This window comes from Bufo gargarizans, chromosome 9 (assembly GCF_014858855.1).
Source record: "Bufo gargarizans isolate SCDJY-AF-19 chromosome 9, ASM1485885v1, whole genome shotgun sequence".
In the NCBI taxonomy this organism is placed as follows: domain Eukaryota; kingdom Metazoa; phylum Chordata; class Amphibia; order Anura; family Bufonidae; genus Bufo; species Bufo gargarizans.
Window position 1 is genome coordinate 114,036,165 of NC_058088.1, and position 15,679 is coordinate 114,051,843.

General features: G+C 44.8%; 1 protein-coding gene across 1 annotated transcript in view; it reads right to left on the minus strand.

Moving 5' to 3' along the window:
- The window catches only part of LOC122919803, a 66,340-nt gene that overhangs the window by 15,277 nt on the left and 35,384 nt on the right, over positions 1–15,679 (minus strand). The window contains exons 8-10 of the mRNA XM_044268991.1: positions 4,692–4,801; positions 324–432; positions 113–224 (exon numbers count right to left, since the gene is read on the minus strand). Coding sequence (XP_044124926.1) covers positions 113–224; positions 324–432; positions 4,692–4,801 — 331 coding nt within the window. The remainder of the gene's footprint in view (positions 1–112; positions 225–323; positions 433–4,691; positions 4,802–15,679) is intronic.

Here is a 15,679-nt window from a genome sequence, read left to right on the forward strand (position 1 = left end):
CTCTTTTTTATTTGCTATTGGTCGCTCAAAATAATTCACTTTTTTGGCTTGTTATTCTTTGCATGAAATCAACAAAATCTCCAGTAGACGCTGAGTAGAAAGGATTTCTCACCATTATGACAAAAACCATGACAGCAGCCACCTGTAACTGTCGAGGAGGCTCCGAGGTTTCGGATACTTCAGTAAGAAGCAGCAAAAAGTCACACAGTACGTTCCCGAGCCAGCTGTGAGAGGAAAAAAGGGCCACATAATGAGGATTAAGCACCAAGAACATGGTTTCTCTTCACTATATTTACAAACCCATCAGGACTAATAGAACGTACCAGGCTATAAATGTACCGCTGATCTGGAACAGTCTCCTACGTAAGGAGTGCTTCTTATACCTTTCGCAGCAGGTGTACACCCCACACTGCATCCTAAGGACAGCAGGCACTGCCAAATACACATTATAAACAGATAAACACAAAATGTATCAATTACACTTTTTACAGCATGTACAAGACACTAACCAAGCAACCATTTAAAAGGGGATTTACGAGGTCAGGAAAAACAAGGCAGCTTTATTCCAGAAAGAGCACCGTTCTCTCCATGGGCTCAGGCCCATACCAGAGACAGCCTAACGGGCTTTCATAGGAAGAAAACTGACATTTTCTCTAACAAACCCTTTAAAATAGTTGTACGAGATTAAACAGGTACTTTGCCAAACTTCGCAGACTAGCAAGAAGAAAATAGAAGCTGCGAGACACTCTGATCCACCTCTACTTCTGTTACTACACTTACCAGGTGGTCAATGCTCTCCATTGCCTGGGCCCATCTCAACACACAAGATGCCTACTCTGCTAATCACCGGCCCCAGAAGTGACCCGCCTCAGCCAGGGACGAGTCAATTTAAGCTTTTCCTGGGTTTTGAGACTGGACCAGAAATTAGAGACCATCAGGACCAAGTAAGCATCAGAACAAAAGCAGAAGGATCACTGAGAGAGTACCATTTCTTTTATCTTTTTCATAAATTTCCAGAAAAATTGATGGCTTATCATTGGAAGATATACCATCTATGCATGATCAGTGGGTCATGACAAGTCGGTAATCAGCAGGATTAAAGAACACTTCAGGGCTCACCCAAGCACAGTAGGACATCCATACAAGCAACTGAGCCCAATATTGCAGCTCAGCCTAATTAAACTAATCCACCCTGCCGTTCTAATGAACAAACAGGAAAACAATTAGATACCTAAAAGTGTAGTCATTTTAGGCAGATTTAGAATATATATATTATAATATAATATATTATATATCTCATATCATATCTGACCAATTTCTGTCCAATCAGACCATACACACATCTTTTGTTATACACACGCACACACCATCTGTTTAACTGCCTGACACTTGTCGAATGATGACACTTTGTGGGTGACAAACATGCCACTCGACACACACACGTGTCTCCCATATGCTGTGTCTAGATTTATAGGACATTGTATGCAGGGAACCATGGGTAGTCATGCTTGTTTAACCCTGTAGGATACCAGCGCCATACATGGAACTGGGTCTGAAATCTGCGACCCCCCCCCCCCCCTTCCGATCAGCTGCAAGGGTCCAGCAGTCACTAATAGCCGGACACCTGCTGTATGCGCCAGCATTGGTGAAAACACTGATGCCAGCGCATTAATCCTTGCACTGCCGTGGCCATGTGCAGTATCCTCATGAGTCTTGATGTCCATCGGGTCCCCACGCTACTGTGACGGGGACCCGATGGCAGGAAATGGCAGCCAGATGCCTTCCTTGGGCATTCTCTCCTAGGCCTCTGGCACACATCCGTATGCCCTTCGAGACATATGGTCCGTGAGCGGGCCATATGTCCCGAAGCGGCATTGATCGTGCACAAGGGGAGTGCACAGCAACATAAATTACAATATATGATCATATGATCGCTGTGTAAAACGTAATAAAAATAATAGACATATAAGGTATTTCCGTGTCCGTAACAACCTGCTCTCTAAAAATATCACATGAGATGCCCCCCTCAGGTGAATGCTCAGGGTTCATAGACCAGGGGACCCACTGCCTGGTGCTTTATAAGGCAGAAGATTTCTGGCGCCCCTCCCCCACACAGCTCCACAGTGTGCTATCTGCAGCACTTGTCTCAATTCTCCAAGACCTGGATGGATAACAGCAAAGTTATGTCAAAGACTGACATCCCCAAGTAGGTGCATATGTACTATGCTGACTGCTGTATCCACTGAGCAAGTGTACAATATGTGTAACTGTATATTTACGGTGTGTAGTTGTGCTCGCCTGTCATCCATCTATCTACCTCTCCCATATCTATTGTATACTGTATATCTATATACTACATCTTTTGCTCCACAGTAAGCAGTACTTTCAGGCCCTATTTAAGCCATGGTGCTCGCTCAGAAGCTGAGCAGGCGCCATAGCTGCTGGTTTCTGTTTCACACTGCAGACACCTGGATATTTAACCAATCAGATGCCATGGTTGCAGTTGACCACAGCATCTGAGGTGTTAACCGAACGGCCTCCTCAATCTTGGGGGTGCAGTGCTCCCATGGTTGCTATGGGAGCCTTGGGTCCATCCTGTGGCAGGGCTCCATAGGAACATGGCTAATCTTCCATAGATTGCAATGTTAATTCATTGCAGTATAGGGGAGAAGCAATCAAATGATCACATGTTCAAGTCCTCTAAGGAAACTTAATAAAATATATAAAAGTTCAAATTTTATCTCTATATTAAAAAACAAACAAAAAATAATCATAGGCATAATGTCCTAAAACACCCGTAAGATTAAAATATGAATGTATTTAACCCATATGGTGAATGCCATAAAGAAAAAAATAGTCATCTTTTTTGTTGCTTCTCCTTCTCCCAAAAATGTAATAAAAAAAAGATAAAAATATAAAAAAAAGTCATACCCACCCCAAAATGGTATAAATAAAAACTACAAATCATCCCACAAATAATGAACTGTCTAAACAGCTTTATAGACATAACTACATTATAATATTTTTTTGGGGGGTGGGGGGAGTCAGAATATGGCAATGAAAATAAAAAAAGTCTTCCAAAGTTTTGAAAACACAAGAAAAACTATATAAATGTGGTATCACTGTAATCGTACTGACCTGGAGAATAGAGAGAATACACGTTCACATTTGTTTTCACTTATGGAGTCGACGAAATGTCGACTTTTGACTTTTGATTTTGCCCAGGGCCACATTTTGTCTAAAACCAGCCCTAGACAGAACGGAGTGGTAATTTTGTAATTGTTTGTGCCGAATATCTCCACTCCTCCCACTAGAAGGTTCAAGTCTAGCTAGAAACTGTATATAAGGAGACCAATTAGAGCCCCAAGTGTACTGCAGTTAGGGCCCAGTGCTTGAAGGGGAGACTCCTGCCAGCCTACATGAGTGACCAGAAGAAGACACTTAGATGGGGGCACTGAGCCACAGACCATGGGTTACAAGCCCCATGACCAAGGAGCCCCCTGGACTACTGAGCTACAGACCGTGGGCCTCCAGCCTTTGACTGGGAGAGAGCTAGCTCAGGCCGTTTCTCAGCATCAAACCCTTCTGCCACGGAGGAGAGTGGAGAATTCAGCCCTATGCCTCGACTGTATTGTTTTGCACCAAATTCCTCCAGTAAAGAAGCACACTGGTTAACTGAAGACCCTGACACACTAGACTTATTTCCCATTGGGGTGCACCATGCCTTACCATCCCTTCCGGAGAGCAGCAACACATGTTGACACCTCAACTGTGTCCGGGGGACCCAGGCTAGTGTTGGGGCCACCCCAAACACAGGGTACTGTTAGGGGTGGCCCCAACACTACCCTGGGTCCCCCAGACACAGTTGAGGTGTCACCATGTGTTTTGTGCTGTGGTATTTGGTTCTTCTGGGGTGGTATTATGTTCTGCACTATGGTATTGCTGGCTACGTCTATTTCTGTTGTCCCACCTACATTTTGGGGTCATATAAAATGTTTTTTTCAGGGCCACTAAGTTCCTACTCAGACCCTGTCCAGTATCATCTCTACTCTGATGACACCCAACTATACACTTCCTTCCATGACATCACCCCTGCTGTACTACAAAATGGGACTGTAGCGACCATCTCCAACATGTCCTCTCTCTCAAACTGACTCTTTCAAAAACTTAACTATTGGTGTTTTCTCCATCTATTAACTTTCCTCAACCTGATATCTCTATCTCAGTGTGTGGCACCACCATCACACCTAGGCAACACCCCCGCTGTCTCGGTTATGTTTGACACTGATCTTTCCTTTTACCCCTACATTCACTCACATGCCTGCACCTCAGAAACAAAAACTAAAATTGTTGCCCTGATCCATTCCCATCTCAATTACTGCAACTCATTACTAATTGGCCTCCCCATCACCAGACTCTCCCCTCTCCTGAATGCAGCAGCCAGGCTCATCTGTCTAACCACTACTCAGATGCCTCCGCCCTGTGCCAGTCATTTCACTGGTTACCCATACAGTACTGGTTACCCATACAGCCAGACATAAAAGGTGCATGAAGTCAGTGTGAAGTGCAAACAGTGATTTATACGCTGGATTATATCAACAGCTACCTGCAGCATTGATGCCCACAAGAGCTATGTGAAGAGCAGAAACGGACATCTGCATTGTATAACAATAATTGTAAACTAGTCATACCTCCAGCAAGAGCTCTTCTCAGCAGGAAAGGACTTCCAAACAGTGCCAGTAATAAAGGGATGTATAGGAGGACATCATGGAAGAGGATCAGGCCATGTTTAGAGTCACACCTAAGTGCAGACAGAAAGCTGTAACTAGGCAGTTATTTTTTGTTGTTGTTGTTGTTTAGGGGTAAAGTTATCTACCGGTACTTGCAAAACACAAATAATATAGTAATGCAAGCATACATATGCAATTCCCCACAGTTTACAAAAGGTTATCCAAAGCCATGTCAGCCATGCTGTCTACAGTGGGGACTTGCTAGATGCTTAAAAAGGAGTCCATCACCACAGTTGGACCTTATACACTGCTTACATAGCCAGTGTACTGGCCGAGATCCTGCAGGGGCATGCGTACTGCATAGAGCGATACAGCTGCCCAAAATGGTCATCACACTGCGCACTCATGGAATCTCGGCCAGCACACTGGATGACACAAGGGTCTTACAGGGCGGTGCAAGGAAGAGGCTGGGGAGGAGATATCTAAGAAGGCAGAGCGCCTGGGCACTTACAGACTGAACACCGCCCCTGGGCACTTGCAAGCTCTCATGTGCATAGGAATAAAACAGCGTTTTTTGCTCCTGGTGAAAGTCAGAACAAAAAGACCAAAAAGGTACCAGTTGAATCATGTATATTTATGCTACAGCACTATGTAAGCCGTGTATAAGGTCCAATTGTGGTGGCAGACTCCCTTTAATTAAATACTGCACATTCAACTGGGTAAATTCTTAGCAAATAAAAAGCCAAAACGTAATGTGGTTTGGTTACATAATAGGCAACGTAAGGCACAGTATAAAGTGATCATCTCTATGCTTTATAGATAATTAAAGAATAGGTAACAGTCAACAAAAGGCTGAAAAAAAGACATTTGTCCATCCAGTTCAGCCTGTTATCCTGCAAGTTGATCCAGAGGAAGGCAAAAATTAAAATAAAATAAAAATTAAGGTAGAAGCCAATTTTCCTCACCCGACTTCAATCAGAATAACTCACTGGATCAACCACTCATCTCTAGCATCTGTCAACACGTTGTCAACACGTTTCTGGGATGGAGCGTCCCCTTCATCAGGGCAGTAATGTCCTGATGAAGGGGACGCTCCGTCCCAGAAACAGGTTGACAACCCTGTGAATAAAGATCATCGTGAATCTACCGCATCACTCCTGATGTTCCTTTAACCCATATCCTGGCAGCGCCTACAGCAATTTGAAAATAAATTAATTATTTTTTCCAGTTCCCATCTCTAGTAGCTATAGCCTGTAATATTACACTCCAGAAATACATCCAGGCCCCTCTTGAACTCCGTGAACTCCCCATCACCACCTCCTCAGGCAGAGAGTTCCATAGTCTCACTGCTCTTACCGTAAAGAATCCTCTTCTAGGTTTGTGTAGAAACCTTATTCTCTCCAGACGCAGAGGATGTCCCCTCGTCACAGTCACAGTCCTGGGGATAAATAGATGATGGGAGAGATCTCTGTACTGACCCCTGATATATTTATACATAGTAATATTAGCTCTCCCCTCAGTCTTTTTCTAAACGAAATAACCCTACTTTTGATCATCTTTCAGGGTACTGTAGTCCACCCATCCCAGGTATTACTTTAGTTGCCCTCCTCTGAACCCTCTCCAGCTCTGCTATGTCTGCCTTGTTCACAGGAGCCCAGAACTGTACACAGTGCTGCATGTGTGGTCTTACTTATAAAGTGGCAGGACTATGTTCTCATCATGAGCATCTCTGCCCCTTTTGATGCACCCCATTATCTTATTGGCCTTGGCAGCAGCTGCCTGACACTGGTCTTTACTGCTTAATTTGCTGTTCACTAAAATTCCTAAGTCCTTTTCCATGGTAGTGTTACCCAGTGTTTTACCATTCAGTATGTATGGATAACTTTCAATATTCCTTCTTTTTACCCTCAGATAAAAAAGATACTGTTCATATCCTTTTGTTAGGAGAGGGAGAGATCCTTTTGAAGGAGCATAAATGAAAACGTTAAAATAAATTGAAGATAAGTAGAGAACAAACTTCTGCAAATACAAGGTAAATTCCAAATTCCAACACACTACATGGACACTTCAATAATAAGCAACAGATAAAAGGGAAGGCTGCAATAAGAAAAGGTGCAAATACAAAGCAACCCTGATAAGAAAGTATGCATAGGGTATCCCAAAAATCTAGATTGCACTCTCCAGGAGAGATACTTTGTTTGGGAACTGCTTTTTGTATTGTGTATGCCAGCTCTCACCTTGAAAAGATAAGGCAGAGAAGGGGGAAGACCAGGTTATCTCATAGTCTTTTCAACCTCAACACTTCAATATTCAAATGTTTCAGAAATCCTTAGCAATGAGAAGATAAAACACTGTTTACTAAACTCATTTCACCCTACATAGTAAGGACATTTGGGAGGTTAGAAACAAATGATCAAAATTTTACAGACAATGGGGCACATATATTAAGACCAGCGTTTTAAAGGTACCTTCACCCTAGCAGCAAGGAACTCCGGCAGGCTGTTCTGACGGGCGAACAGCCTGTCGGATCAGACATGTCTGACTTTTATTCCGGCCGCCTCTCGGCATGTTTGCTGTGCTGCCGCCAGAATTCCGGACCGCCCCCATTATAGTCAATGGAGCTGGAGCGGTAGTCCGGGGACACTAGTGACACCAATGAGTTTCTTGCCGCTAGTGTGAAACTAGCCTTCGACGGCTTTAAAAAAGGGGTTCTCTGGAAATTAAGAAAGTAAAAAAATATTACTTTATTATAAATATATTCTCAAATACCTTTCATTATTTATAACGTCTCGTTTTGTCTGGGGAGCAATCATTAGAGGAAACAAAATGGCCACCGGCCTATTGATTCACACAAAACCTGTCCTGATCACACATGAGGACAAGTTACTTTACAACACTGAGGTAAAGAGCTGCCTCATCCTCCTCTCCGCTCTACCTGTCAGGGATTATGATCCTGAATACAGATAAGAACTTTAGCTGAATCTCTGGGGAATTTAGTTCATGAGGAGACATGAAGTACATAGAGGATGGACAGGACAGGCTGTAGTAATGGAGACTGTAAACAAGTCTCATGTCTCCTCATCATCTCCATTCCCACAGAGATCCCCCTGTATTCAGGATCATGATTCCTGACAAGCAGAGCAGAGAGGAGGATGAGGCAGCACTGTGGCTCATTGTGATGAAGTAACTTGTCCTCCTGTGTGATTAGGACAGGTGCTGTGTGTACTGATAGGATGGCGGCCATTTTATTTCTCCTAATGTTTGCTCCCTAGACAAAATAAGCCATTCTAAGTAATGAAAGGCATTTGTGAATATATTATAAAATAATATCAAGTATTTTCATTTTTTTATTTTTTTTTATTCCTGGAGAACCCCTTTAATAAAGCTTTTCTGGTGGTCTATATTAATAGGGAATGTGCAGTTTTTTTTGTTTGTTTTTTATTGACCGGTGCACCCAATCAGCTCTTTGATTATACCTCTTTTGGTCACACACTGGCCTCCATTAAAAATCAGAGAATGCAGGCTCCACATGCATGCTGAGCCCACCTTATATTACACCTCTTTGATGCCAGATGGCCTCCAATAAATGCAGGAAGAGCAGGCGACAACTTTATACTATGGGACAGACAGGCATCAAAAGAGGTATATAGTGTGGGCTCAGCATGCACTTGGAACCTGCATTCCTTTAATTTAATGGAAGCCAGTATTTAGTGTAGGTTCCTGTCCTAAACAGATTGTCTGCCAATGACAAGACTAGCACAAAATTTTTTGTACACAATGTATTTGCCAAGAATCTCACATCTATGGCATAGCATTGGCACGTTCTCTATAGCGAGTGTGGCACGGTTGGGTTTGCTAATTACAAGTACTCACTCCATTCACTTGAACAAAGAGTACTTATAACAACAATACACTGACGCAAGGGAGACTACGCGTAGTGTAATGAAGAGGAATCAGCACTCACATGGAGCATCGTCTCCTCTTCAAACAGCTGAGAATAGGTCATCAATAGAAAACTCCTGCACAACAGTGGCATCTGAGGGGTTATGAAGCCAGGATTGCAGTTAATGCCAATACTAGCCATTGTAGCAAAGTTTCAACTGTAATATACTTTAATACTGTAAGATAATTAAAATCCATACTGGATGTCAGGTTATGTGCAGATAAGAGTGTGGACACTTAAAATTTCATGCACTTTGCAGCTACTGTAAAGGTGGAAAATCCACAGAGTTTACACTACAGATGGCCATTCCTTAAATGTAGAGTATTTACACCCAGGGGTTATGTATGACCACTGAGCCCTCATAATAGGTTGACCATTTCTGTTTTGTAGAGATCACTTGCCAGCAGTCATCTCATTATCAAAGGCAGGATTTGAGGCACAGAACAGAGGGAGAGATTTATAAAACTGGTCCCCATAGGAACCAATCAGATTCTACCTTTCATTCCTCACAGCTCCTTTGGAAAATGAAAGATGGAGTCTGATTGTTTGCTATGGACAACTAAGCAAGTTCTACTTTACACCAGTTTGATAAATCTACCATAGAAAATAGGTTCAAGTTCATGAAAGCCTGTTTATACTGAGCTTTAGCAGATCAGGCAAGATGACTGCCCCCTTTGGCTAATTTCACACATGCTAGTTTTCCGTCCAATGTCCATTTTGCGATTCAAACAGCATCCAGGCTGAATCCTGACCCATTAATTTCAAATGGGATTAGGTGCATTGTTTTTTTATTGATAATCTGTGTCCTCAGGAAAGATCACAGCATGTTCTAAATTGTCAGTTTTTCACGCAGCCCTTGCCCCCTAGAAAGAATGGAGTGGTGTGAAAAATAGAAGGCATTTGGATCCAATGCATTTTTTTTTTTAACTGATGGTTGCCAGGACATTTTTTGGTAATAGAAGCATAGCATTTAATATATTCAAGTTGTCTCACTTCAGTAAGTTGCATTTATCATGTAGAAAGTTAATACAAGCCACTTACTAATGCATTATCCATATTGCTTCCTTTGCTGGCTGGATTCATTTTTCCGTCACATTATACACTGCTCATTTCCATGGTTACAGACCACCCTGCAAACCATCAGTGGTGGCCGTGCTTGCACAATATAGGAAAAAAAAATAGCCTATGTGCTGTCTCTTATCAAAGTGTTGGTGTGGCACCATGGATGATCTAGTCTGATGAATCAGGAATTGGTGGTTTGAAATCCTGGCTGATCCACGCCTGATTCATCTTGACAAAAAGGTCAACCCCTCCACATTTTGGGTGGACAGGAGAGTTCTCCTTCGGGTAACTATGGCCCCCACAGCACTAAACACTCGCTCTGATGCCACACTACTGGCCAGGCAGGACAGCTTTTCCAAGGCAAACTCTGCTAGTTGCAGCCACAAATCCAGGTTGGCTACCTAGTAGTCCAGCAGATCTTCAATGTGGGATGGCAGAGTGCTGGCCAAGTATGCCACCACCTGCTGGTTCAGGTCCTGCTCCAGGTCTACCTGCTGCTGTTGCTGGCGAGTAGTTTCTTCATTATAAGAGCGACTGTAGACTCAGGCTGCTGCTGAAGAATCCGCTTGGATCATCAAGAAATAGTTGATGGCCTTTCTCTGTTCGTATAGTCTGTCCAACATATGGAGGGTGGAATTCCAACGGGTTGAAACGTTGCATATCAGCCTATGTTGGGGGATGCTGTTCTGCCGTTGCAGCTCAAGGAGGGTGTGCTTTGCGGTGTACGAGTGGCTGAAGTGCATTCCTTGAAGCAGCGCCGACACCATGTTCTTCCTGTTGTCTGTCACCATGGTTCCGATTTTCATTTGTCGCGGAGAAAGCCAGGATATGATTTTTTGACGAATCACACGGAGCAGTTCCTGGGTGACTCAGTTCGCCCAGGGAAACGAGGTGCAGAACAGCGTGACACCGCCGTGCCCTGCACATGTGGTATGCTGGAGGAGCACTGTGACTTGTCCCTGCAGTGGAGGCTGAGGACATGGTGGAGGATGAGGAGGCAGAGGCGGACATTGTCACAGGACCAACGGCGTGACCTGGCCAAGTTGCTGGTGTGGTTGTGCAGGAACCACATTCACCCAGTGGGCCGTAAAAGACATGTATTGTCCCTGACCGTAGTTACAGCTCCACATGTTGGCGCTGCCGTGCACTTTGGCAGACATAGACAGGGTCAAGGACTAGCCCACCTTCTGTTCTACATGTTTGTGCAAAGAAATGAGGGCTTGGGACTCTCCCCCTCGCCACAAGCCATCAGTTCTCTGAAAGGTGAAAAAAGTCTACCACTTGAAAAGTGAGAGACTGAAGCACCAAAACGTTGGACAGGAGCACGTTCAGCTTCTGCACTGTTGGATGCGCGCATGCATACTGATGTCTCTTGGCAATCGCTTCGGTGATAGATTGCCGACAGAATGACTGACTAGGAGTAGGAGCATGTTGACCTCCTCCAGCGGCTTCACACAAAAAAACTGCCACACCGCCGAGTACCGGATTCCCCCCCCCCCACCTCACTGGCTGACTGCTACTGCTACTGGCTGACTGCTACTGCCTGACGGGCAAGCCCCCGCCCTCTTCTCCTGATGAACCCCCTACTTCACGTGGCTCCCAAGTGAGACCGACTCCATAATCATTGAGTAGTGTCTGCACGTCACCGATTTCCTCCTCAACAGTCTCTGGGTCAGGAGCCTGACCGCTTGCAACACGAGCTCCTGCGCCACTATCCTCATCACTACTTGCCCACCTGGCGGAGGAAGCAGCGGATGTCTCCTCCAGATCTTTGCTGGGCAGTAGCTGCTGACTGGACTCTAGTAGCTCTTCCTCGCTGAATAGTGGAGCTGAGCCCACAGCATATAGTACTTCTCGCGGTAAAGGAACAGGAAAGGACAGGCAGGTTGAGTAAAGGTGAGGGCATAGGGCCTGCTCCCAGGCCATGCCAACTAAGTGTTGTGTCTGACGAACCCACTGACTGTTGGCTGAGGGTGTCTGATGTCACTTGAGATGACGTGGATGACCAAGTTAACCAATCAAGACCCGCTGGGTTGCTGGTCAAGACACGACCGCTAGATGACACCGGGAGCTCAAGCCACTCGCTGCGACTCCTGCTGCCATGGCCTCTTACTCTGCTGCAACCTCTGCTTGCGCCAGAAACATTTAGGCCTCTGCCACTCTGTGCATGGCCTGGCACTTCTCTGCCTGACATACTTGTAGCTCAACTAAAATTAAATGGAAATGAACCCCCACCCCCAAAAGCGACAAATATATATATTTTTTTGTACTGAAATAGGCCACTAAACGCTTTCACCACAATTAACTGCAGAAGTGAACTAAGAATATATTTTTCTGGTTGGACTGCAATACGTCACTATACGCTCTGACCAGAAAAAGTTAAATTAAAGAGTGACGTGCTTATATATTTTTCTTGTAGTACTAAAATACGCTCCTATATGCTTTCACCAGAAATAACTGCAGAAGTGAAATGCGTATATATTTTTCTTGTAGTACTGATGTAGGATACTAAAGATACTAAGATATAAGCCACTAAAGGCTTTTCAACATAGCACTTGCAGCCCAATAACAAATAGCTGGAATGCAATAGCTGTCTAATAGTTATTTGGATCCTAAAATAATCGTTCCCTGCACTTGGAAATCGCTTTCCTATCAATGTCTCTACAGCCTTCTGATGTCTCTCCCAGCACTAAGATACTGTGATACGATTCCTCCCTATCCTTTCCCTGCACTTATAAAAATAGTTTTTCCCCCCCCCCCCCACAATCAGGTTTTTCCAATTGCTGTCCCTAGCGCCTTCACACGTCTGTCCCTGCACTCTGAACGCTGAAAAATTTCTTACTAAGATGGCCGCCGTATTTATAGGGCTGTGACATCACAGGGCTGGCTGACTGCTGATTGGCTGCATGCAGGCATGTCAATCTGGGTGACCCCGCCTTCCCAGAGTTCCTTGCCCCATGTCCTCACATGTGTAGCCGCCATTTTAGGAAAAATGCGATTCGTTACCACGAAGCGCGAGGAAATTCACATTTGTTGCGAATCTAATTTTTCCGGAAATTCTAAACTAATTCCACTTCGTCAGCTTCGATTCGCTCATCTCTAATGACCACCACTGATGGATTGAAGGGTGGTCTGTAACCATGGAAAGGAGCAGTGTATAATGTGACAGAAAAATGAATCCAGCCAGCAAAGGAAGCAATATGGATAATATATTAGCAAGTGGCTTTTATTAACTCTCTCTACATGATCAATGCCACTTTCTTAAAGGGGTTGTCTCACTTCAGTATTTTATATGTTTTTCTAACAATATTTTTTATTTTTATTCGTACTACAGAGTGGGCGATAAGGGCACGGTGGACCTACCCTCTCTTGCTTGAAGGTGCGGTCACGAGGGTTAACATCTCCCACCAAATTAAGAATAAAAAGCCTAACTTTGACAGAAGCAACTGCCATGACATTGGTGCACTTGAAATCCATCTCTCAGATACAGCCCAAGTGCACACAACTTATTTATGGTCACCAATTTCTGTCTACCTGGGCCACATGAAGGTTGGTGGAGGACCCTGGGAATAAAGAGGTATGGGCCCCTCTCCAATATCAGTTAATATATCAGTTAGGAATATCAAGTTCCAAATGGGGTGGAATTGGAAAAGAAAAAATGCAATTCAGCCACAGTTTACAGGATTCAATACGCAGTAAAACTGACTAATGCTCTTCATTCTCCAGGTCACTACAATTATGGCCATGCCACATATGTATAGTTTTTCTAGCTTTTTAAATACTGAAAAACAAAAAACCCTGGGGCGGGGCTTAGGGGGTGCTAGTCAGCGCTGACTGATTCACGCGCATAACAAAACACAAGGTGCATATTAAAATATATAACGACTATATAAACGGACTAGGGTCCCTGCTGCACTGGACCGTATTTATCGCCCTATAAGATGCACCTAGGTTTTAGAGGAGACCAATAAGAAAACAACATCGCTTACCGGTAATTGTTTTTCTCGATACCCATGACGGCACCCCATGCGACCAGGGACCTCCCATCCGGGGGAGAGGGGGAGAGAGAGATCCAATACGGTACATTATATCTCTTCAATACCCAAGAGAGAAACTCTCAGAAACCTATAAGGAAGTAGCGGGCTACTCCGCATATAACCTAATAAAGGGTAACTAAAAAGCCTATTAGTTTTTTTTTTTTTGGGGGGGGGGGGGGGGAAGAAGGGAAAATTTTGGGGGTGCCGTCGAGAAAAACAATTACCGGTGAGCAATGTTTTCCCCTCACCCATGACGGCAACCCATGCGAGATAGACTATTAATGAGAAACTAGGGGGGGGGGGACAACCGCCTGAAGCACCTTCCTACCAAATGCGGAATCCGCGTGAAGTTGGAGCCTGTAATGCTTTAAAAAGGTATGTTGAGAGCTCCAAGTTGCTGCTCTACAAATTTGAGCCAGGGAGGCATCCGCCTTCTCGGCCCAGGACGTAGCTACCGCTCAGGTGGAGTGGGCTCCAAACCCTGAAGGGGGCGAGAGACCCTGCGCTAAATAGGCTTCGGAAATGGCCCTTTTAACCCATCTAGCAATAACTGCCGTGGACACTTTCCGCCCCTTATTCCTACCCCAAAACTGAATGAGGTTTTCTTCCAACCTCCAGGCCGAGGTAGACTCCAAATAAGCAAGCAAACATCTTTTGACGTCCAGGCAATGATACTCCCTTTCTAAACTATTAGAGGGATTAGGGCAAAAGGATGGAAGGACAACATCCTGACTTCTATGGAAGTCCGAAACCACCTTTGGCTGGAAGGATGGGAGAGGCCTAATAACTGTCGTCCAAGATCTGGGTATAAGGAGGAAAAGCCGAGAAAGCTTGAATCTCTGAAATCCTCCTAGCTGAAGTAATGGCCAGTAAAAAGGACATTTTAAAGGAGAGCATATCTATGGGTATGTCTGACAAGGGCTCAAAAGGTTTCTGTGACAGGGCCGTCAAGACCGTGTTTAGGTCCCAAGGAGGGGACAAGGGTCTTATCGAAGGGCGGATCCTGGAGGCTGCTGACAGAAACCTTTTAACCCAAGGATGCAGGGCCAGCTGAGAATCAAAGAAGTAACTCAAGGCTGCCACATGTACTCTTAGGGTGGAAGCTCTAAGCCCCTTATCCAAGCCAGCTTGTAAAAAGTCTAGGACCCTAGAGACATTTAGAGGAGAGAAGGGGGTCAGGATTGATCCCTAAAAAGGAGGAGAAGACTTCCCAGATCTTATTATATTTTCTGGCTGTGGTGGTTTTCCTACTTCCCAAAATGGTGGATACTACAGATTGGGACAGACCCCGACCTAACCAAATCTCCCTCTCAGTCTCCATGCTGCCAGATGCAAAAATTCTGGATTGGGATGCAGGATCGGGCCTTGATATAATAGATCCTCCCGAGGGGGCAGAATCCAAGGGGGGGGGGGGGGGTATTGCTAGGTCTAGGAGGCAGGAGTACCAGGACCTTTTTGGCCACACTGGGGCAACTAGGGTAATTATCGCTTTCTCCCTCTGGACTTTTTTCAGGACCTGCGGAATTAGGGAAAAAGGAGGGAAGGCGTAACCCTCCTCCTGAGACCAGTTCTGTGCTAATCCGTCTAAAGCTGTTGGATCGTCCAGGCGATTTATGGAGAAGAACCTTTCCACTTTCCTGTTCTTTCTGGAGGCAAATAGGTCGACCGTGGGGAGGCCGAATTTCTGCGTTAACTGGGAGAAAACCTCTGGGTTTAGGCACCAGTCTCCCTGTTTTAGCTGGGTGCGACTCAGAAAATCGGCTACTATGTTCTCTTTCCCCTTTATGTGGACTGCCGACAGGGATAGATGTTTCTGTTCCGCTAACTGAAAGATCTGGTGACAGTGTGTTGCCAGAGAAGGTACCCTTGTTCCGCCTTGATGGTTGATGTATGCCACTGTTGTCAAG